Source organism: Arachis ipaensis, chromosome B06 (genome assembly GCF_000816755.2).
Source record: "Arachis ipaensis cultivar K30076 chromosome B06, Araip1.1, whole genome shotgun sequence".
Lineage (NCBI taxonomy): Eukaryota > Viridiplantae > Streptophyta > Magnoliopsida > Fabales > Fabaceae > Arachis > Arachis ipaensis.
This window is the reverse complement of record NC_029790.2, coordinates 125,391,339-125,414,179: the sequence shown is the minus strand read 5'-3', so window position 1 is coordinate 125,414,179 and position 22,841 is coordinate 125,391,339. Positions and strand designations below refer to the sequence as shown.

Below are 22,841 nucleotides of genomic sequence, written 5' to 3'. Positions count from 1 at the left end.
TTTTATAATTTAAAAATATTAAAAATAATTAGTATTTGTTTTAATTAATTTGAATTGGTTGAATAGTCATCTCATTTGTCTGCTTAAACAAATATTTAGAGTTTAAATCTCGCCTTGTGTGTATAACAATACATTAGTTAATAGCAAACCCTTAATAAATAGAATATCAATATGTGGTGGATTAGTTCTCGACTTACTGAATTAGGAAATCCATAGAAAAAAAATTATATTTGTCTTTAAAATAGATTAATTTCTAATTAATAACAATATTTATATACTTTTGTCTTTGTTGAAATTTACTTGGGATAATTTTATTTGTTGGTATCATATTCATTTTTGAAGTCAAAATAATATGAACAATATTGTTACTTGTTGAAACTTCACATTTTATGAAATGATTTTTAAATTTTTAAATTTATAAACTTATGTCATTACAAAAGTTATTAAATCAATTAATATGTCTTGGTAAGATGATGTACCGAAACACTCCTCATTCCGTCTAGTGAGGCGATCTTGAATTCTTCCTCGTTCTGCCTAACGGCGAGTTGGCGGGTAGGCGGCCAAGTCCGTCAAAAACAAAATAATAAAACCAATATTATCCAAAGCAAAATAAATATTGTCCAAAACATATAATTAAACATCTTCAAGTTTATAATCAATCAAACATAAAACATAATTCAAAATATAACTTAGAATATCTTCAATTATCATTTTTATCCTCGTGTAGATCAATAACATCTTTAAAATTTGTAAAAAAAAAAAGGCCCTGACAAAAAAAACGCTTGGCCCAGCAGGAAAGTCTGCCCTGCCTCGCCCCACCAAAACCGCCAAAATCCACAAATTAGGTAGTACAGGGTAGGCGAACTTTTTAAATTTGGCGGTCTCAAATTTTCAGCCCACTCCGCTTTTTTTTACGGGTTTATGTGGGCCAGCTTGACGGATTTCATCCCGTTTACCACCCCTAGTCCCCATCTATTTTCGCGTGGTAGATGGTGAGGATTTCATGGGTCCCCATCTAACCCTAAATCACGAGTAATTCCTGCAAAAACATGTTTCGACTGTTTTTGTGATCATCTCTATTGCTAGCATTCGTTGGCTCGTGACGTGAAGCTATTTCAGCCACTTAGTAAATTCTCAGATAATCAAAATCTATAATATATCCTTTTTTATAAAGTCACATGTATCCTTATTATAACAATATTAATAGAAAATAAATGGATAAACACTAAGCTATTGTCTAAATATAAGATGGAAAATAAGAGGAAAAAAATGGAAAGAAAGAAAATGAGAGGAAAGAAAAATGGAAAGAAAAATATATTTTTTTGTGTTGTTTAGATGAAGAAAAAATGAATGAAAAGAAAGTAGAAAAAAATTTCTTTTACTTGGTTGAAAGAAAAAATAAGAAGAGAGAAAATTATAATAGAGTAAAATTACATTAATATTTTTATATATTATATATAAATTATAATTCAAAGGGTAACTCTGTACTTTTACCCATGTTTGCACTTCTCCTTCAGATTTATTCGAACTTTGAAGAGAAAAAATTTACATGAGCTCCACATACACCTTCTTTGTTTTTCATTCAATTTCTTTGTTGATCCAGACAATAAAAATTGACATTTTCTTTCATTCATTTTCTTCTCCAACATCTTATTTAATTTTCCTACAAATTCTTCTAATTCAAATAATACGTAAATAAATCACATTTTTCATATATATTATTTACTCACTATTATAATTTAAATAAAATATATAATAGATATTAAACTAATTTATTTTTTAATAATTATTCAGTCACAAATATTCATCAAAGATATGAGATTTAAGAGCATATAAAATAAATATAACACCTATAATTTTTACACTACTACGATAAGATGATTATCATAAGTCTTTTTAAGATAAATTAAACAGAACAACATATAATAATAAAGAAACAATCAAATCCAAAAGAGTATAGAACACCTATCATACACTACGACTATTAACATTGAAGAAGTTTTAATCATTTATTCTTTTATTAGCTATCTTTTTATCTACTCTGCACTTTATCTATGAATATGTTAAGGACTAAACCTATGCTTCAACCTTTTAAAATCTCATATATTCTTGCCAAACACAATATTATTATGCGTCGTCTATATTTACCAAAGAACTGAAAATAATAAAAGCATCCATCTATTCTTTATAGAAACTATTGAATGGAAGAACCCTTGGTAAAAAGACGATGTTCTCTTATAATATGTATAATTTTTTATGATGATAAAATAAAAATAAAAGGCATGGAATAATATTGCGTATATTTACGTTAATTTTAATCTTTTTTAATAACCAGATTTGTTATAACATAATTGATAAACAATGACAGTTGATACAGATTATAGATATTTTAAGTATAATATACCTTTTATAATTTTGTATGAAACAATATTAGTTTTAATTTATATATTTATTATTGGATATGAAAAATAAAAAGTATTTGTATTATTAACACTTTTCAAACCTTTTTTAACTCCGACCGTGATTAGGTCTAAAAAGTTACCCACCTCGTCGGAAATAAATGTAATCTAATCAATTTTCATCTGATAGTACTACACATTGGCATAATCATAGAATAATTAAATTTAATGAGATAACAATATGGTATTTAATTACCACAGGAGTATTTTTATATATAGAATTATCAATCAATTATGTATGGCTTCTGATGAAAATAATATATTCAACATAGATATTGTTTGTTAGGTAAAAGATAACAGATTGATAAAGAAAATTAATTACAAAATGGATATATTTATTATAAGAAATATTTTTCTACGTAATACTATAAAAAATATCATAGTCACCCTGAATTACTACAGGTTCAACTTTCATCGGCATCGGTAAAATGTTTAAATTGAAACATTTTCAAACTATAATATTTGTCAAACAAACAATTAATGAAATACTCATTCATAGCTTCTCATTTTAATTAAGTACACATTTATACATAAAAAAAAAAAAAGAAAAGAAGAGTTAAAATAGCAAAAGCAATAAAAATGATGATTCTTATAATTTTGTGTGGCTATCCATATATAGAAGACCAGAAGACCATAGTTATCTAACAAAATTAATTTGTATTTATTGCATTCAATTTGAATAGGTAAAAAATTATCTTATTTTAGTTTAGTCCTTAATTCATATGATTTGAATTTAGCTCAATATATATGATTTGATTTGATTTAATTATTAGTAAAAAATATTTGGAGAGAAAATATAGATAATTAGTATAATTAATTTGGTTTAATAAATTAAAAAAATAAATTAAAAAATACTAACAAAATATTAAAAGAAATAAATTAAAAAATATTACTAAATTAAATTGATATAAATTATAATAAATTGTGTGATATTTAAATATCTAATAAAATTAATTAGTTGACATAGTTAATTTATTGTAATAAATTGTATTTAATAAGTTAAAAGAAATAAATAGCTAAACACTCTCAAAAGCATGTCACGTCAACTCTATCATTAAGTGCAGAAACCTAATTTTTATATAATAGAATAGATAATAAATAGAAGAGATGAGAATATGATGTGACATATTTTAATTATAAAAATTGGTAATATATAGTATATTTTTTTATGAATCCTTATTGCTTGTTCGTTGCTAGTTTTAATATAATTACTTAATAAATTCCACTTATGAAACTGTCAACTACCTAATATTATGATTTAATTAATAAAAATGATGATATTAATATTTTTTTATGAGTCTTGTTATTATTTATAATTAGAAAAGAGCCATATATAAATTCATTTCCTTAATGAATGTTAATTTTGTTGTGAAATTCTGTTACCTTTAAAATTTTAGCGTATTAAGTCTAATTTTTACATTTTGAAATAAATTTACTCGAAAAAATTAATATGTAAATTACATTAGTATTACAAAATTACTTTATTAATATAATTAGTGGTGCTTACTTGAACCATTAAATTTAGCTTCTAATGATATTAAAGTCAACCTATTTTATTATCTTGTGCCTTCAAAGAATTTACACGACTGACATAAAAATCTAATAATTGAAAGAAAATTGTTACAATGATGAGTATATTCATTTTATTAAATATTCTTCTATCTAATACTATAAAAAAATATACTGGTCAATGGTCACCTTGAATTATACAGGTCAACTTCTAACCATTGTGGTAGAATGCCTAAACTGAGATATATTCATCAAATAAACAATCAATCATACAATCAATCATCTGTACTTTTTTTTGGGTACATTTATACATAAAAAAATATACATAAAGGAAAAAAGAAGAAGAAAAGAAGAGTTGAAATAGCATTTGCGATAAAAATCATGATTCTTATAATTTTGTGTGGCCATCTATATATAGTAGACCAGCTGACTATAATTATCTAACAAAATTAGTTTGTATTTATTGCATTCAATTTGAATAGGTAAGAAATCATCTTATTTTAATTTAATCCTTAATTCACATTATTTGAATTTGGCTCAATATATATGATTTGATTTGATTTAATTTGATTTAATTATTAGTTAAAAATATCTCAGTTGCTTATTTTATTCAAAGATTTATTATGTAATGACTAATTAATTAATTAATTAGTACACACAATAAATTTAGTTTAATAAATTAAAAATAGTAATAGAACATTAAAAAAATAAATTAAAAAATATTACCAAATCAAATTGATATAAATTATAATAAATTATGTGGTATTTAAATATCTAATTAAATCAATTAGTTGATATAATTAGTTTATCGTAATAATTTGTATTTAATGAGTTAAAAAAATAAATTCAAAAACACTCTCAAAAATATGTACGTCAACTTTATCATTAAGTAAAAAATTTCAATTTTTATATAATAAAATAGATATCATATGCAAGTCAACGATACTTTTCATTGCAAAAAATACTCTATTATTCACCCTTATTCATCGTAAAATAAAAAACAATATTTGTTTTGTAATTTTGATAGAAGTAATTGTTGTTTCACACAAGTACTTGTACTAACTCAACAATCATGATGTTGAGTTAGAATGACACTTAACCATTGCTGACTGATATCAGTCACATTCCATCTCAAATAATCCTCCCAATTGCTTAGGCAACCATTCACAAGATTCCCAATAGTTCGATGTCCAAACTAATAAGACACATGCATCATGTAGAGTAATGGTCATCACTATCAACTAGGGAAGATGCTAATACATAATTGTGGTCAAACAAAAACATGAAGGGAATGTCTCTAGGCTGCTGCTTCTAAAGAATGGCCAACAAGCTTGCTCGAACATGTGAATATGCATAGTCTAATTCGAAGGACTCTAACGGTGACAACAATGATTAAATACATGATTTTTCTTATATCAAAAATAATATTTTTGACCAAATATTATTAAGCTTTTATAAATTTAGACTTCAATCATTACTACTAAGTACTAAAAATATTGTATTATCGAATCAACTTTTAAATACAAATTAGAATCAATTTTAAGAGTAGTTACATATTTAAAGTTCCAAATAGGGGTAAATACGATTTTGGTCCCTTAAGTTTAGTGCCAGAATCGAATTCGTCCCTCTTGTTATTTTGCCATTAAAGTCGTCCTTAATGTTTTTTTTCGTAATAAAAATTTTATTGAAAAGGACGATTTTAATACGAAAAAAAACATTAAGGACGACTTTAATGGCAAAATAACAAGAGGGACGAATTTGATTCTGGCACTAAACTTAAGGGACCAAAATCGTACTTATCTCTTCCAAATACATATTTGAGCCAACTTAAAAATGGTTACTATTCAATTAGTTATGTACTCTCTCATAATGGAATTATAAGTGCGTAAAACAAGTCTTTTACAAGTAATTTTTAAAAATTATTAGATATAATTGTAATTTTTAATTATTAGAATTTTGTATAAATAAGTGCTATAGAATCAGAATAAAGGATTAAAATCATTTCACAAAATACTCTAAATACTCTAATGTCACCCTGACGCAAAGAAATTTATAGAAGAAAACCAAATATTCTTTCCATTTTTTCTTTCAATTTTTCATTTACGTCTTTTACTTCTTTTTTCAGTTTTTTTTTCTTTTTTTATTTTTTTCTTTTATCTTATTCAACTTTTTTATATCTTTTCCTTTTTCTTTTTTTTTGTTTTGTTAATTTTTAGTAAATCGAGAGTGATTCGATATCTAATAGTCTGAAAGCGAAACATATTCCTCTTTGCGAGTACCAATTTTCTCAAAGTGCGTCAAAGGTCTTTTGAACGAACAAAAACTTAAGAAAATCTAAAAACAGTAAATAAAGACTTTGAAAATAAATTGACTTTTAAATGGTTTGCATTGAATTTAAATAAAGCAGTAAAATGCCTTCTATTAGATCAAAGGACTTTTGAAATGGAAAATAAAAGTATTGGAATATAAATTGGACAAGAATGTTAAATGTGGCTCAATTTTATTGAAATGGAAGGCTTATGTGTGATCTTCTTCGATATGGAGTCATGGGGTACAAGACAAATATGTGGGACAGCTTTTTGGCAGTGTGAGGTAACAGAACTCGGACCATGCGAGTTCTTTGGTTTTAGAAATTTGCAAAACAAATCGCATGGTCCGATTTGTTGGGTGAGAAATAGGAATTTCGGAAGATTGAAATCGGACCGTCCGTGTTGCATGAGCTGGGTTTTTTTAATATGAAATGGAAGAGCAAATCGCATGGTCCGACTTCTTTGTTGAGATATTTGAATTTCGAAAGTTTGAAGTCGGACCCTCCGTGTTGCTTGAGCTTGATAATTTATTATATGAACTCGAACATAAAATCGCATGGTCTGATTTCATTTTTTAATAAATTTTTTTGAATCAGCTTAACCTAGTCGAAGGATCCGAGTTGATGGTAGAGGTCTATATAAAAGTGTGTAACTGGTGGTAGCGATGTAGTTGTGCCTCCTTCCCTTCTTCAACAGCTTCTTCGTTTGTTTCTTCTTTCTGGGTTTTTTCATTGCTTGTTTTGAAAAAGAAAATCCAGTAGCCATTTTTGTGCTCCTTTTTTAGTGATTGAGAGAAATGAGTGATAGAGTGTTACTAAAAGTGTATTATTTTGGTCAAATTTTGTTACAAACATCCGAAGGTGTAAAATTTGTTTGTGAAAATTCGTTAGATGTTTTTATTCCTTTTACCATCTCATTTGAAGAGCTCAAAGGTGTGATCTGTGAAAAGATTGACTCTGAGAGGGCAAGAAAAGTATCATGTATTCTATACAGATATCCCATACCGATGTTTGGTGGATTTGTCCAATTTCAAACCAAATATGTGACGGACGAAGTGAGCATGCAAGAGATGTTTTCAATGTATATTGAAAACCGTGCCCAGATCTTGTTCATCGAGTTGTATGTTGAGTTCGAACAATCTGAGGCCAACCGGAATATTGTACGGGAAGATTATAATAGTGACAGTGAATAAGAGTTCGAAAGCAACTACGAAGTTGTTGGTCCAGACGGAGATGAAGATCAAGGTGACGGAACTATGGCTCCAGATGTGACAGACGTGGCATATGCACTGGCAAACGAAGTGCCGTTTGAGGAGCCATCATTCATGCGAGTTTTGGACTTGGATGTCATGCATGTTTCGGAGTTTCCGGAATATATGAGTGCAGGTACGTAATTCATCGTATTAGTATTTTTTTAGTTAGTTATTGATTTAGTTATGAATAAATTAGTATTTATTAACCATTATTTAATCATGCGTTGATGTAAATAGTTGTCAGAAACGAACCGGTGATAGAACGGTTCTTGTGTCTGGGACACTGGTTCAACCGCTGGGTTAGTGGTTGAGCTGGTTGACCCGATCCTATGTAAATAAAAAATAAAAAATAGTGAGAAGTTTAAAAATAAAATTCAAAATGCATATGTTTACTAACATTTTAAAAATATCAAGTTGTTTTAAACCATTAAGGAACATGAACAATAAATATTTTATTATTTTTACGCTATCATGAAAGTTTTTTTTTCTTTTTATATTAAAATAATCGTTATTTTTAATTATTATTAATTTATTAATTAGTTTATATCTTTTATACTGTTATATACTACAAGTAATTATTAGAAAATAATATTAACCGATACAGTATGATACGGTTCATTTATCGGACCGACAGAATAGGGTCCAGTTTAGTAGGTTTGACGATCGAACCGGTCGGTTCGGTTCGATTTTTACATCTGATGCTGATGTTCTTATTTTGTTTAGAGTGGCATAATAACATGATGTAAGGTTTAGAGTTATATCATAGTTGATGAAGTAAATATAGATTTACCTTTGTTATCGATTTTTAAAAATATGTGTATTAATTTTTTTTATGGTGGTTATCCTGGCAGAAATTCCTGTTGTCGCAGATGGTGAATTTGCCGTTGGTATGGAATTCATTCCAGGGAAGCTGTTATTAAGGCGATAAAAGAGTATACCATACGACGCAGCGTAGACTACCGGGTGTGTGAGTCTGAGCCGTTGACATTTTATGCCAAGTGTACACAGTATGGGTCAGGGTGTGATTGGCTTATCAGGGTTAGCATGATCAACAGGAAGTACTGTTGGGTTATAAGGAGGTATAATGGTAGTCACACCTGTACCAGAGCCACCATTTCACAAGATCATTCGAAGTTGGATTCTTTCACAATTACAGAAGCAATAAAGCCGTTGGTTGAGGCTGACCCCTCCTTAAAGGTAAAATCGGTAATAGCATAAGTGCAATCGAAGTTCAACTACACTGTTAGTTATTGAAAAGCATGGTTGGCTAAGCAAAAGGCAGTAGAAAAAATATTTGGAGGTTGGGAAGCATCGTACGAAACGTTGCCTATATGGTTTGAGGCCATGTGTCATAAGGAGTCATCAGCTGTTGTCCAGTTTGAGACTATGCCTGCATATCAAGGCGATGACTTGGTGGGTGATATTCGGGTACTATATCGAGTATTTTGGAGTTATTACTCATGCATCAGGGCATTCAGACATTGTAAGCCAGTTGTCCAGGTGGATGGGACTCACTTGTACGGAAAGTATAAGGGTTGTCTACTAGTGGCAGTTTCACAGGATGACAACAACAATATCGTCCCAATTGCGTTTGCTATTGTGGAGGGAGAGACTTCTGATGGATGGCACTTTTTCCTTAGTAAACTGCGTCAACATGTTGTCACTCGGAATGGTGTGGGACTGATATCCGACCGACACGAATCCATCAATACCGCTGTGGAACGCAGTAACGGAGCTTGGTCACCTCCTAGAGCTTTTCATATGTTTTACATCAGGCATATAGAGTCGAATTTTTTGAGAAAGTTCAAGGCACCGTACCTGCAAAAATTGGTCGTCAACATTGGTAACCTTTTAGTTAATTTAAGTAAGTTATTAACAGAGTTATGTTCAACATTTGTTTTGACCTCTATTTTTTTTTCTTTTCTTATGTTGTTATCATCCAAGATATTTGAGGACGGTGCGGGAGTACAAAGTGCGTTACCAGCATTTATGGGAACGGGGCGAGGCGTATACAAACTAGTTAAACCAAATTCCTCACGAACAGTACGCATTGGCATATGATGGTGGCTACCGATGGGGTCACATGACGACGAATCTAGTAGAATGCATCAATTCAGTATTGAAGGGTGCACGCAATCTCCTCATTACTGCTCTTGTGAAGGCAACATTCTACATGCTTAATGAGTTGTTCACCCGAAAAAGAGCGGAGGCGGAAGCCCGGATTAATTCTGGCCATATGTTTTCTGATATCGTGCCCTCGAAGTTGCATACAAACCAACTTGCATCAGGAAACATTCAGGTTAGTTGCTTTAACCGGCAAAATGAGGTCTTTGAGGTGCGTGAGATGCCAAGTGGACTGGAGTTTGTAGTCGACTTACGTGGCCTTTGATGTGACTGTGGTGAGTTCCAGGTGGACCGGATCCCCTGTAGACATGTGTTCGCATGTTGTGCCAACCAGCGACTGGATTGGCATGTGTATGTGCATGATGTGTATAAGATGGACCAAGTTCGGCGGGTGTACCGCGCCAGGTTTAGGCCACTAGGTAATCCTACTACATGGCCTGCTTACAACGGACCTCGGTTTGTACCAAATCCGTACCTGAGACGCATCACGAAAGGTCGTCCCAGGATGACGCGGTTCTTGAATGAGATAGACACGCGAATGTTACGTCGTCCTAGACGATGTAGGCTATGTGGGGCTGAGGGACACAGTCGTAGTAGATGCCGTCAGTCAGCTGGTGCAAATGCCGACAGAGATGCTCAATAGATTCACAATCTAAGATGATATTATATATGTAGCATTATATAGTATGGCATGAGTTGTCCATTTGAGTTAACAACGTATGATATATGTAACATTGTATAATATGACATGAATTCTCATATTAAGTTAACATGACCTGATATTATAAATTATGACAATCTAGTATTATAAGATATCCGTAGCAATATATAATATGACATCAATTGTCCAAATGAGTTAATTTGATATGATATGATATCTGTAGCAATATATTAAGTTCATTAATATATAATGTCCAACACATACAAAGTACTCTAAAGATAGTCCACATCATTAATACGTAAATAAGTTCATTACACCATAACTACTTTCTCATTGGCCACTTTACATCCTTCACAAAGTTCTTGCATTTCTTTGCGACCTTTTTAAAGACAGATGGAGTGTAGCGATTAGCGCTACGACGTGGCGGATCAATCCTCAGATTGTAACCTTTGACTTTGTCATCCGGAGTGCGTGCCTGACTTGTATACAATTTAATAAAAACAATTAAATATAGCACATTAAGTAATCAAACCAACATAGATACCACATATCATTTAGGAAAAACCAAACAGAGATACCATTTATGAACACAAAATAAATAACTAATCGAACATGTAAAGCAAAATACACAACATAATACCATTATTACGGGATTCTTCGTCCTCATCGAACTCCTCTATTTCATCCTCCTCATGATCGTCCTCGTCATCCGGGTCATCTACTAGATACGCATCGGTCCCTTGCTCGAGTGTGTTAGCATTTTCTTCAATGAGTCCCATGGAAACACGGTTAGAATTTTGACTATTAAGAACTCCGCGTCCACCGGCACTCCTACTAGAGTCAACAGATACGAACCCTCCAGAAGCCACCGATGAGGTATGGGTTGGATGCCTCGCATCCAACGAATACCTACCTGCCATGAACTCAGTCTGATGGCCATATTGTGATTGTCCTGCATCTCCAGCCATGAACCCAAGCAACTGGCTAAAAAAATCTCCTTCTCCTAGTTCAAACTGTGACATACTCCAATATTGTTGATGTATTGGAAATGATGGGGTGAACTGTGCCTGAGGTACATACTGGCTTGAGGACTGAGGTTGTTCTTGTAGAAGCGGATTTAGAGGTGATATCTGTGGTGAATGTGGCTCCTGTTCTTCATTGTCATCATCCATATCCTGATTACCCTCATCATTCTCTTGACCAACAAGATTTGACAAGTTTAAGCGGTCCCCAAATTTTGATCGGTACCAGTACATGTAAGTATCCAATGGATGCTGTGAAGGCATGGAAAGCTCAGAAAAAACGTGGTTATACCTGTTTATCCAATGCATCACCCAAAATGAATGACTCGGTGCCGTGGCCCAGTTAAGATTCTTAGGACCAGTCAGGACTTCTCCATGCGCCTTATCCAGATTCTGCGCCTGATGTGGTACTCTCTGAACGAAATCGAACTGTCGTGCCACCTAATATGATATATTCAATTAGTTCAACTGATTCCTAAATATCAAGATTCGGGTACGTTGTAACATAATATTACCTGTTTGCTAGCGAAAAACTGCAGAGTTCCCTAGGAAGCGGCGATAGATATGGCAGTCGGATCCAAGCCCAACCGAGTAGAAGTGTTAGTGGACCATCGATTTCCTTGCAGTCAAAATGAGATGCCCTGCATAACGCCCTGTAGAGGTGTGCTAGGCATGCCGATCCCCAACTGTACTGTCCAATACTGCCAAAATCACGAAGCCAGGGTAGAAACTTCCAGTGCACACCTGCCCCAGATTTATCCCCAAACAAGATCGTCCCGATCAGCAACATAATGTGGCACCTCACATACCTCTGTATACTAATTTCATCAGTTAACTTTAAATTTTTTTTAGATTCCGCAGCCAGGTCAGTTTTATGTAGCTACCTCTACAGTCCGACTTACGCGGTGCAACTCCAAATTGAAGCAAACACTCTGCCTCCAAGGCTTCAAAACTACTCATTGTCATCCCTGTGACTGGAAGACCATCCGTCAGAAGACCAAGAATTTGAGCCACATCTTCAAGAGTCACGGCATATTCACCAATGGGAAGATGAAACATATGTGTGTTTGGGTGCCAACGTTCGATTAGAGCATTCACCAGTGCTTTCTGACATTGGACTACCCCAATCTGAAATGCATGATAAAAACCGGTAAGTCGTAAATGCTCATCCACCCTATCGTTGTACCGATCCGGAGGAACTGGGTGGTCACATGTCAACATTCTTAATTTCTATAAAAAACATAACAAATTATTAGTCAACTCATTAGCAATTACTAACATATTCTCGTAAATTATTTTACTCAATCCTTATAAAACTAATTATTCTAACTTCTAAAATTAATTATTAATCCTTAAAATTATTCATAACTAATTACTAATAAATTAATTACTAGTACATATATTCCTAATCAAAATTCTCAACAATATTACAACATCTAGAATAATATCTAATATTAATTACTCATTTAGGATATTTAAATATTTTTTTCTTAATTATAAAAAATATTAATAATCAGTATATACCATCATTCATTTTCTAACAACATTAATAACAATTAACTTGCTAATAATGATAATTACAATTAAAAAAATTTAAATATTCTCATAATAAAACCTGCTTTAATAAAAATAATACTACTAATCATAATTTCTAACAATAATAATTATAAACATAAAAAATTCAAAAATTCAAAAATAAAACTTACATAATCAGGATGGCTGAGATAATGAATAATATGAAGTTCAGATCGATCAACATCTTTAATTTTATATTTTTTTGGCATGATTTTCTTTCTTCCAACATGCAAAGCTCCACTCAGAAACGGAGAAATGAAGAAGAAGGTGGGAGTGAAGTTGAAAGTGAAATCTGAAAGTGATTGTATTCGGATGGTGAGAGTGGGTTGCTTGGGTCTTTGTTTGGTTTCAGGGCACCGTTCGGGGAGAACCTACTGCGCGACGTGTGTCTAGGCTGCATCAAATCGGACCGTGCATTTGGTGAAACACAACTCGGACGGTCCGTGTGGTGAATGGGAACTCACAGGATCCGAGTTGTGGTTCAACTGACACCACAAAATTGTGAAGCACCTCCCTCCCCCATATCAGAGTCCAACACCACTCATGCATCCATATGCAAATTAAAAAGCGGTTAAATGTTGCTTGAAAAAATAAACTTGCATGAAAAGTAAAGTTTGTAGAAAATATAAATAAAAAGACAAAAACAGTGGAAGGAACCGTACAGAAAAGTAACTCAAATGCAGACTCAGAAAGTCGCTGGGATATGAGTGTGTTTGAGTATTTTTTTGAAGCAAAGTTCCAACCCTTGTGCCTTCGAGTCTTCTTCTATTTATAAAAATCTTCAACCAATCAAATTGAAGTGTAACTCCCACGTTCATTAATCCATAAGTAACTGTTCCCTCCTGCTTCTTTTGCTGGACAAAAAGTAACGTTCAAAAGCAACCCTCAAATCTTGGGACCTTCGATTCAATCATATCGATCAGCTTGTTGACTGGTCATGACAAACTCCTACTCGATCTTTCCTGCCAAAAGACTCTCTTTCGATGTTGACTTTTCTTCGAAGACACACACTTACTGACCTTTGAATGCTCTTTTTTTTTTTGAAATAAATTATTTTCGACTAACAAATTGTCCCCTAGGATTAATGTGTTCTTTTCGATATCATCTTAGAACAATAACACTTAATCCTAACATGCTCTTATTATATCATCATAAGGCATTAATTAATCATAAATAAAATTCACTTCCCTTCATTTACTCACGCCTATCCGACACGTTTCCCACTATTCTTAATTTCTCTCTCTACCACTTCGCCTTCTCTAGGAAGTTACCCAATTTCAAATTTTGAACTTCCTCATACGAAACGGCAAAACACCTTTTTATTTATTGAATTGAATTTTATCATCATTCGCCTTTAAACTTTTATTCTCAAACTTTGTCTTCCCCTCTTCTCCGAATTCTCTGTACAATTCTTCCTTCTGTAATTAACTTCACCATCATCAACTTCTTACATTTACACACCAATGGCTTCATCTTTGATTCACAACACTCCCACTGCCCAAGATAAAGGCAAAGGCCCTGAAGCTCAAGCTCAAAAACCACTAACCTTACAAGTACTAAACCAAATTAATGATGAGATTATTGAAGATCCTCAACTGCAACTTGATGATAAGAGGATTCTCATTCCTTTCACCATTGATGACAAAACATGCTACTTTATTGGCCCTATTCAAAGCCCTATAACGTGCCAGCAAACAACTTGATTTCTTCCCTAATGCTGAGAGGGAAGACTTACTCATCAAACAAAACCTCCTTGTTGCTCCTTTTATCGACCACAAGAAAACCTTCAGGAATAACCCCAAATTTAACCCCACAAGGAGCTAACTTTCGAGCTTGGCATAAACGTCTCGAATCGGTAAAGGGTGATGCTTGGAGAGCTCTTAGTATTCATGACCTCCTTCAACTTTTTCGTTTCTCTCCTACCACTCACCATTGGATGATTGGGGCAGTTGCGTGCTTTTGAAACAAAACAACAAATAACTTTCACCTCCCATGTGGGATGGTAGGGCCCTCGTTACTTGATGTGGCTCTCATCACTGGCCTTCCGACAAATTTCCCTGAAGTAACTTATGATATGCAATCGAATCGTACCTATAAGATATCCCAAAAGAACTCTTACAGTGATTTCATCAATCAACATATGGGACATGAGAACGATCCCGTGACTGATGAAGAAAGCGTGGCATTCTTGTACTACTAGTTGAATGTCATCGTTTTCTGTTCGAGGAGTGTCCAAAAGCAAAAGTTGTTTCTTCCCTTGGCTGCTCTTTTGTATGAAGGCCACAAATTCAATTTGGCCAAATTGATCTTAGGACATTTATTTAATGAACTTGGACACCTAGTTGATTGTCTTCGAGTCAACTCGTCGATCAATGTGGGAGGCCCCCTTTGGCTCCTCCAACTTTGGTTAAACGCTGTGTTCGAAAAGTACATGCAGCAGGATGGGGGTAGTGCTCCAGAAAAACAACATATTGAGGGATTTCGATTGGCCCCCTTTCAACCCAACTTCGAAAATGCCAAATCGACTGAAGACTTGTTTTGGACTATCTTCTCCCTCTTTCATTCTTGCAAAAGCTTCAACATCAATGATTTGAATTTTACTCCTTTCTTGCGTTGAAACTATGGCCCCCAATGGCTCAAATGCCTTATCTTCCCTTTCGATGACGAAGAGAATGAAATAGCTAACAAAACCTAGGCAAATCTCCTTGTTGTTCAGGTAATTCCAATCAGATTCCCTCAATATAAGAAAGAACAGTTTAAGGCAATTCGTTATGCTCCTCATTATGTTGCTAGGCACATGGGCTTCTCTCAAGCTATTCCTATTCCTATTCCTCGAAAATGACAATGTCCTCTGTCATATCAAATTTACCTCAAAGAGAAAGATTGATCATTGCCTTACAATCAACCAACAACACAGGGATAACTATACTCATCTTCTTTATGAGTGTAGTTCATACATTACCAAATCCTTTGTCGAATGGTGGACCAAGTATTACTCTCAATACAGTCACACCTTCAACCATATCAAAGGCTCGTCAATAAAAGTTTTCTCGGTTGCTGAAGGTTCACCGAAAAGAACCTCAAAAAGGAAAATCGAAGCCACAGCTAAGCAGAGACAACCAAAAAAGAAAATTCAAAAGGTTTCCATAAAAGCTTCTAAAAAGGTAATCCTTCAATCGAACCTTTTCTAGATTTCTTTTTTTACCATATTTATTCAAACATACCTTGTTCTTAACTTTTCGATCTTCGTCTGATTCGATCATCGATCGAGAGTTCCTCTGATGAAAGTGGGCAACCAACACAAATAAACGTCTTTGCTTCCTCTAGTAAATCAGATTCAGAAGACTCATCAAAGGCTGCCTCATTCTGCCATCCTTTTCGAAGGAAATCCATTCAAGTATACTCTTATTGATTTCAAATTTCTCGAATAAACCTGAAAATTTATCCTGTAACCATGTTTTTACATACTAGGTTGAGAAGGTTACGCAATCTATATCTTCTTCCTTATTCGTCCTCAAATTGAAGAATCAAGAGGACCAGCCCAGATTAGAACCACAAGAGTCCCACTCTTCTGCTCAGACTGTGGTTTCAGCAGAACCTATACAAATTATCCTCCCATCGACTATTGAAACACTATCTTTAGTCGATTTGACTTAAGAACAACTTTCATTACCCCAAGGACCAACCATTTTGAATCCTGCTTCTCAAATCAACACCGATGCACTCCTTAGGTCTCCCATTGCACAAAACCTTGACTCACCCATTCGAATAACCAAAGAAATCACATCTCCACAAAAATACCAAGCCCAACAAAAACCATTGAACTTTCTTCTTCACATGATCCTGAACTGTTAGTAGAAATTCTATACGTGACTTCTACACCCCTGATGTTGAATTGGCTAAGCTAGTGGCTGTCTTGATAAAGATTACTCAAGAGGATGAGGTTACCATCTCGAATCCAGCCATTGAAGACCAATCCACATCGAGTCTTTCCATATAACTTAACCAACACATTCTCTGTTCATACCCTGGGTCGAGCTGTCCGACCCGAGATGTTTCAACGACCAAGTCGACCGACCTCTTCAGGTCAGACTATCCGACCTCTTCAAGAGCTCGGCCAAATCACTATAGAGGCCCAAAAAGGCCCAAATGAAGGAACACAACCCAAATCTAAAGGCAGCCAAAGCCTAGAAAGATAAAGGCGGTTCCCTTAAAGATAAGATGACCTCATCCAAAGATAAGATAAGATAAGATAAGATAACTATCTTATCTCCAGAAAGGTCACTGCTCACCATTATAAATACACTGGAGCATCCAGGTATAACTCATACTCTGATTCTACCAAAAATTTGTTAATACCCTTGCTAACTTAAGTATCGGAGTCCCTTGTAGGTACCACCACCCTCCGGTGACAAAGGATCAGCAGCATTGCCAGTCCAACAAGTCGGACATAACAGCTCCGGCCACCACCCACCAGCCGGACACGTCAGCTCCAACCAGTAAAGAAGATCTCGTCCGAGATCGACCTACAGTTTCAGGTAACCCTCGGAATATTGGCGCTGTTGTTGGGGAACCTGGAAGTCATCCCATCACCATGGCGGACAACCTTGACAACAACCACGACTCTGATCTAGAAGACAGGACGCCGCACAAAAACGCGGATACTACACCAAAAGATACTCCTCAAAATAAGAAAGACAAGAATTCGCCAAATGAGGAGGCCATGGAGGCACTTCAAAACCGCCTAAAACAACTCGAAAAAGAGGTGGAGCATCAACGAGAAGCTGAGAGAGACCTTCGAAGGGAAGTTAGGCGACGCCGGAGTTAGAGGACAAACTCCTAAAACTCGAAGCAGATCTCAAGGCCAAAAATACTCGATCAGGGCACGAAGACGACTCCCGTGAGGACCAAGACCCATTCACACCAAAGAGATCATGAGGACCAAAATCCCAAAGGACTTCAAACTTCCTGACATGACTTTATACGATGGCACAACAGATCCCAGCCATCATCTCAGTAATTTCAGAAGTAGAATGTACCTCACGGACGCCTCAGATGCAGTTCGCTGCAAAACCTTCCCGACTACTTTAACAAAGACAGCAATTAAATGGTTCGACAATCTACCCCCTATGTCCATCTCAAGCTTCGACGACTTAGCCAAGAAGTTTCTGGCCAGATTTTTCATCCAAAAAGACAAAGCTAAGCACGCCCCAAGTCTATTTGGAATCAAGCAAGGAGATCGGGAAAGTCTCCGCAGCTACATGAAAAGATTCAACAAAGCATGTCTGGACATACAAAGTCTACCAACAGAGGCCGCCATTATGGGTCTCATCAATGGCTTTCGAGAGGGACCTTTTAGCCAATCTATATCAAAAAAACATCCCACATCTCTAAACGAAGTGCAATAACGAGCAGAGAAGTACATCAACATGGAGGAAAACTCTCGACTAGGAGAGACTTCAAAATCCGAATTCTCCTACTCCTCCCAAGATAAGGATAAAGAGTCCAAAAATAAAGAAGATCAACATGGGGAAAAGATCAAAAAATACCATAATTACACCCCTCTTCGGGTGTCCCTTGTGGATGTCTACAGAGAAATTTGCCATACTGAAAAAATACCCCCAGCTCGACCACTCAAAAGCAAAAAGGGAGGAGGAAATCGGACTGAGTATTGTGAATACCATCGAATCCATGGACATTCCACCAACGACTGCTTCGACTTAAAAAATGTCATAAAAAAACTGGTAAGAGAATGGAAATTAGATCGATACCTAGCCAGCCGAGTCGATGAGCAAAGAAAAAGAAGAAGGGACGAAGATGTCCGACAAACTGAGCGATCACCTCGTACACCAGAGAGACACGTCCACATGATACACGGAAGATTTGCGGGAGGAGGAATCTCCAAATCATCCTGCAAAAGATATCTTAAAGAAGTATATCATGTAGAGGGAAAAAAGGAAGCACCCGACATCCCCACAATTACTTTTACTAAGGACGACGCAGCTGGCATCATCTTAGGACACGACGATCCCATGGTCATCACCATCATATTGGCCAATGCAAATCTCCACCGCACACTAGTCGACCAGGGAAGCTCCACCGACATCTTGTTCAAAACTGTCTTCGACAAACTCGGCCTGGAATAAAAAGAACTCAGAGCATATCCGAACAGCCTGTTTGGACTGGGAGATACTCCAATCCAACCACTCAGATACATCTCACTACACACGACCTTTGGAAAAGGAAACCAGTCAAGAACGCTCAAAATAGACTATATCGTGGTCGACGTGAGTTCAGCCTACAATACCTTAATAGGTCGGACAACATTAAATCAGCTCGACGCAATAGTCTCGACTCCACACCTGTGCATGAAGTTCCCAACCATAGAAGGAATAGTTACAATAAAAGCAGACTAGAAGACGGGGCGCCGCTGTTATAACGAAAGTCTAAACCTCAGAGGCAGAGGAGAAGAATTCCACACCATCGAACTTGGTGGAGTTCAAGGGGAGGAAGAACTCCGTCCACAACCCGAAGGTGAAGTAGAAAAAGTCCAGATCGGAGATGTCCCAGACAAAACAACCAATATTGGCACAATCCTAAAAGGAGACATAAAAGAGTCGCTAAAACAGTTTTTAAGAGACAATGTCGACCTCTTTGCATGGAAAGCCGTAGACATGCCGGGCATAGACCCAAAGTTAATGTGCCACAAGCTGGCAGTTTATCCAGGATCTCGGCCAGTACAGCAGAGATGCAGAAAGCTCGGACCAGAACGATCCCAAGCTGTGGAAGAACAAGTACAAGCTTTACTGGATGCAGGATTCATAAGAGAAGTCAAGTACCCACTATGGCTAGCTAACGTCGTCTTGGTAAAAAAATCAAACGGGAAGTGGCGGATGTGCACCGACTACACTGATCTCAACAAAGCCTGCCCAAAGGATCCCTATCCACTCCCAAGTATCGACGCTCTGGTGGACGCCTCCTCCGAATATAAATACCTCTCATTTATGGACGCTTATTCGAGATACAATCAAATCCCGATGTACCCACCCGATCAAGAAAAAACTTCATTCTTAACCCCAAAAGCAAACTACTGCTACATCGTCATGCCTTTCGGACTCAAAAATGTGAGAGCTACTTATTAGAGATTAATGAATAAGGTCTTTGCAGACCACATCGGAAAAATCATAGAAGTCTATGTGGACGACATGTTAATAAAGACGCAAAGTGAAGAGACATTACTATCCAACCTCACCCAAGTATTCAACACTATAAGAAGGCATGGCATGCGACTCAACCCTGCAAAATGCACCTTCGCAGTAGAAGCTGGCAAATTCTTGGGTTTTATGCTCACACAAGGAGGAATCGAGGTAAATCCGGATAAATGTCGGGCCATACTCGACATGAAGAGCCCGTCTTGCGTCAAAGAGGTACAACAACTCAATGGAAGATTGGCAGCCTTGTCCAGATTTCTAGCTGGATCAGCAATAAGATCCCTCTCCTTCTATGCCACTCTAAGGAAGGAAAAGAGGTTCGAATGGACAACGGAGTGCGAGCAGGCCTTCCTAGATTTCAAAAGGTTCCTGGGACAACCACCTATCCTAACTCCGCCATGGAAAGGTGAACCACTTATACTGTACCTCGCAGTAGGAAGTCGGGCAGTAGCCTCAGCACTGGTCCGAGAAGACGACAGTGGGCAACAACCTGTATACTTCATCAGCAAGGCACTACAAAGATCCGAACTGAACTACCAAAAAATAGAAAAATTCGCCCATGCTCTCATATTAACATCTCGGCGATTTCGTCCGTATTTCCAAGCCCACATTATCAGGGTTCGGACCAACCAGTCAATAAAAGGCATTCTGCAGAAAACAGATTTAGCAGGAAGAATCTTACAATAGGCAGTCGAGTTGTCCGAATTCGACCTTCAATATGAAGCTCGGACAGCCATCAAATCACAATATTTGGCCGACTTCATTGCAGAATTTACAGACACCCCGAAAATTCCTACAAAATGGAATCTCTATGTAGACGATTCCTCAAACAAAACAGGAAGTGGCGCGGGTGTGATAATTGAAAGCGACCAGGGAACCCAAATCGAACTTTCCCTCAAATTTGGGTTCCCTGCCTCAAACAACCAAGTTGAGTATGAAGCACTACTAGCTGGTTTGAAGCTGGCTAAAGAGGTTGGAGCTCAAAAGCTTATCTTCAGCGACTCACAGATAGTCACTTCACAAATAGCAGAGAATTATCAAGCCAAGGATCCCACCATGAAAAAGTACTTGGACAAGACCAAGGAACAGCTCGGACAACTCGGAAAATACGAGGTCTGCCACATACCCCGAGAACAAAATGCTCGAGCTGATGCACTCTCAAAATTAGCCAGCACCAAACCAGGGGGCAACAATAGAAGTCTCATCCAAGAGATGCTACAGAACTCGTCAATCTCGGAAGAAGAAAAGGTCCTAACTATAACAGGTCTGGATCAAGGATGGATGACTCCCATAATTAATTACCTCAAAACAGAAACACTCCCTACAGATAAGAAGGAAGCAAAGAGGTTAAAACGGGAGGCACAATACTACACCATCATAAATGATACTCTATACAAGAGAGGGATTTAGACACCACTATTAAAATATGTGCCGACTTCTAATACAAAAGAAGTTTTAGAAGAAGTACACAGTGGCATCTGTGGCAACCATCTCGGAGCACAGGCACTCCTCAAGAAAGTACTCCGAGCTGGATTCTATTGGCCGACCTTACAAAAAGAAGCAACAGAATTCGTGAAGAAATGTCCACCATGTCAGAAGCATGCCAACTTTCACATCGCCCCGCCAGAGGAGCTCATCAGCGTAACCTCACCCTGGCCATTCGCAAAATGGGGACTCGATCTTCTCGGACCCTTCCCCCAAGGATCAGGACAAGTCAAATTCCTCATAGTGGGGGTAGACTATTTCACAAAATGGATCGAGGCAGAACTCCTAGCTAACGCCATTGCTCAAAGAAGTCAAAAATTCCTATATAGAAACATTGTCACTACTGTGTCGTGCTGCCTCTTCCCCTTTCAAAGCCGTCGACATCGCGCCACCCAATTACATGAAAAATATCCAAATCACATCGAAAAAATTCAAAATTATATTAAATTCATTCTGAAGGGGTTAAAAAATATCTAAATTATATAAAAAAATATCCAAATTATATAAAAAAAACATCCACTTTACATAAAAAAATCTAAATCACATCGAAAAAAATTTAAATCACATTAAATTTATTCTCAAGGGGTTGTGGATGTTTCTTTTAATTGGATGTTTCTTTGTTTGTAATTGAATGTTTCTTTCTTAGTAAAAGAAACATCTGCATTCTAACCCGGATACATTTTTTACTAAAGGACGAAAAACGTCCATAATATACAAAAAAATCAAAATTATATAAAAAAAATTCAAATTACATGAAAAAACATCCAAAAAAAAAAAGAACAAGAGAGGCGGACACAGCAGCAGCGCCGCCACGGGGATCTCGCGCAATCACGTCACTAGCGGGCCTTTTTCCTGCAGCGATGACACCGACAACAGAAAAGGAAAGGACATGCACCTTGCATGAGAGCTCCACCAGCACAATAGTGCACTGTGAAGGAGGAGTAACAGATGTCTGAGCGACAGAGTGTGACACAATGAGAGCAAACGAGGACATGATGTGAGTATGTGTTTAGTGAGGATTACGTTGTCTAATTCTAATTATGCAAATTCAGAGCCTGATTATTCTTACTTAATTTAAAATCTGATTTTTAAATTTAATTTAGAATTAATTTTTTAAGATGTTTATGTGTGAATGGGGTGTGTATTATCTCCTATATTTTCTTTTACTTTTTCCATGGAGAGTTACTATTCACTTTTTCATATTACCTCTCATGTCTCTTTCTGCATTCTGCAT

At 35.9% G+C, this 22,841-nt stretch overlaps 1 protein-coding gene across 1 annotated transcript; it reads left to right on the top strand.

Moving 5' to 3' along the window:
- Window positions 8,874-10,296, top strand: LOC107647595. Its single transcript, XM_016351663.1, has 3 exons — window positions 8,874-9,383; window positions 9,574-9,828; window positions 9,940-10,296. The coding sequence occupies exons 1-3, from the start codon at window positions 8,874-8,876 to the stop codon at window positions 10,294-10,296; spliced, it is 1,122 nt and encodes a 373-aa protein (XP_016207149.1).